This window comes from Monoraphidium neglectum, assembly GCF_000611645.1.
Source record: "Monoraphidium neglectum strain SAG 48.87 unplaced genomic scaffold scaffold00958, whole genome shotgun sequence".
NCBI classification, from domain to species: domain Eukaryota; kingdom Viridiplantae; phylum Chlorophyta; class Chlorophyceae; order Sphaeropleales; family Selenastraceae; genus Monoraphidium; species Monoraphidium neglectum.
The window spans coordinates 17,796-18,729 of NW_014012670.1; the positions used below are offsets into that span (position 1 = coordinate 17,796).

Consider the following 934-nt stretch of genomic DNA (forward strand, 5'->3'; position numbering starts at 1 on the left):
TGCCAGTGCCCCGGCACACGCCGCACTACCAAGCCCTGCACGCACCCCACCCCTCCCTCCGTGAGGAAGCCTCGCCCCTCCCCCCGCCCTCCATTGCGCCGCCACCACCACGCCAGGGCCCAGGCCGCCATGCTCGCCGTGCTGCCGGCGATGACGTCAGACCCCACCACGGCCGCGTTCGCCATGCGCGCGCTGCAGCCGCTGGCCGCGCCCTCCGCCCCGCCTGCGCTGCGGGGCTTGGCGCTGCGGCTGGCGGTGGACGGCTGGCGGGAGACTGGCAGGTCGACCGGGAGGGCGGGGCCGGGGGGGGGGGGCATCGCCGGGCGTCTGCCACCGATGCCTCCAAGCGCACCCGCACCCGCCCCCTAGGCACCCAGCATGATGATACGCCACCTGGCGAGGATGCACTCGGCCAAGTTGTCATGCTCCGCTCTCAGCCTGACGCCGGCCCCTCAGAATGCAGCCATCTGCTCGCATGTGAAGTCGTGTGCCTCAAGCGCTGCGCCGTCGCCCCACGCCTCCCCCGTCCAAACACAGGGGCTGGGCGCGTGCAGAGGCCGCCGTCAACGGCTACGCCCCCCCTGGGGCCGGCGCGCTGGCGGCCGCGGACCAGAGCGGGCTGGGGCCCAGGGCGGGGGACCTGCCGCCGGTCGAGCTGCGGCTGGCCAGGGCTGCGGCGCTGAGGTGGGGGGCTGGGGGCCGGCGGTAGGGCGGCATGGCAATCCAAAGCATCACTGTTGTGTTCTGTGCACAGACGATGGATGATGCTCCGGGCGCGCGCACACGCGCAGCACGGGTCTTCCCACTTGTGGACGGCCATGGGCAGGCAGGGGCACCCCAGCTCTTGGCGCCCATGCCCGCTCTGCGTCTTTGCTGACTTCACCCTGTGCTAGCAAGGCAACGGCCCATGCGCACCGCGATTGCCCCCCGAAAC

The 934-nt window shown here is 73.0% G+C and overlaps 1 protein-coding gene across 1 annotated transcript in view; it reads left to right on the forward strand.

The window, feature by feature from the left end:
• The window catches only part of MNEG_6086 (hypothetical protein), a gene marked incomplete at both ends in the record, with an annotated part of 4,187 nt that extends 3,294 nt beyond the window's left edge, over positions 1-893 (forward strand). The window contains 3 exons of the mRNA XM_014045443.1: positions 117-281; positions 538-684; positions 827-893. Coding sequence (XP_013900897.1) covers positions 117-281; positions 538-684; positions 827-893 — 379 coding nt within the window. The remainder of the gene's footprint in view (positions 1-116; positions 282-537; positions 685-826) is intronic.
• Positions 894-934: the final 41 nt, after the last annotated feature.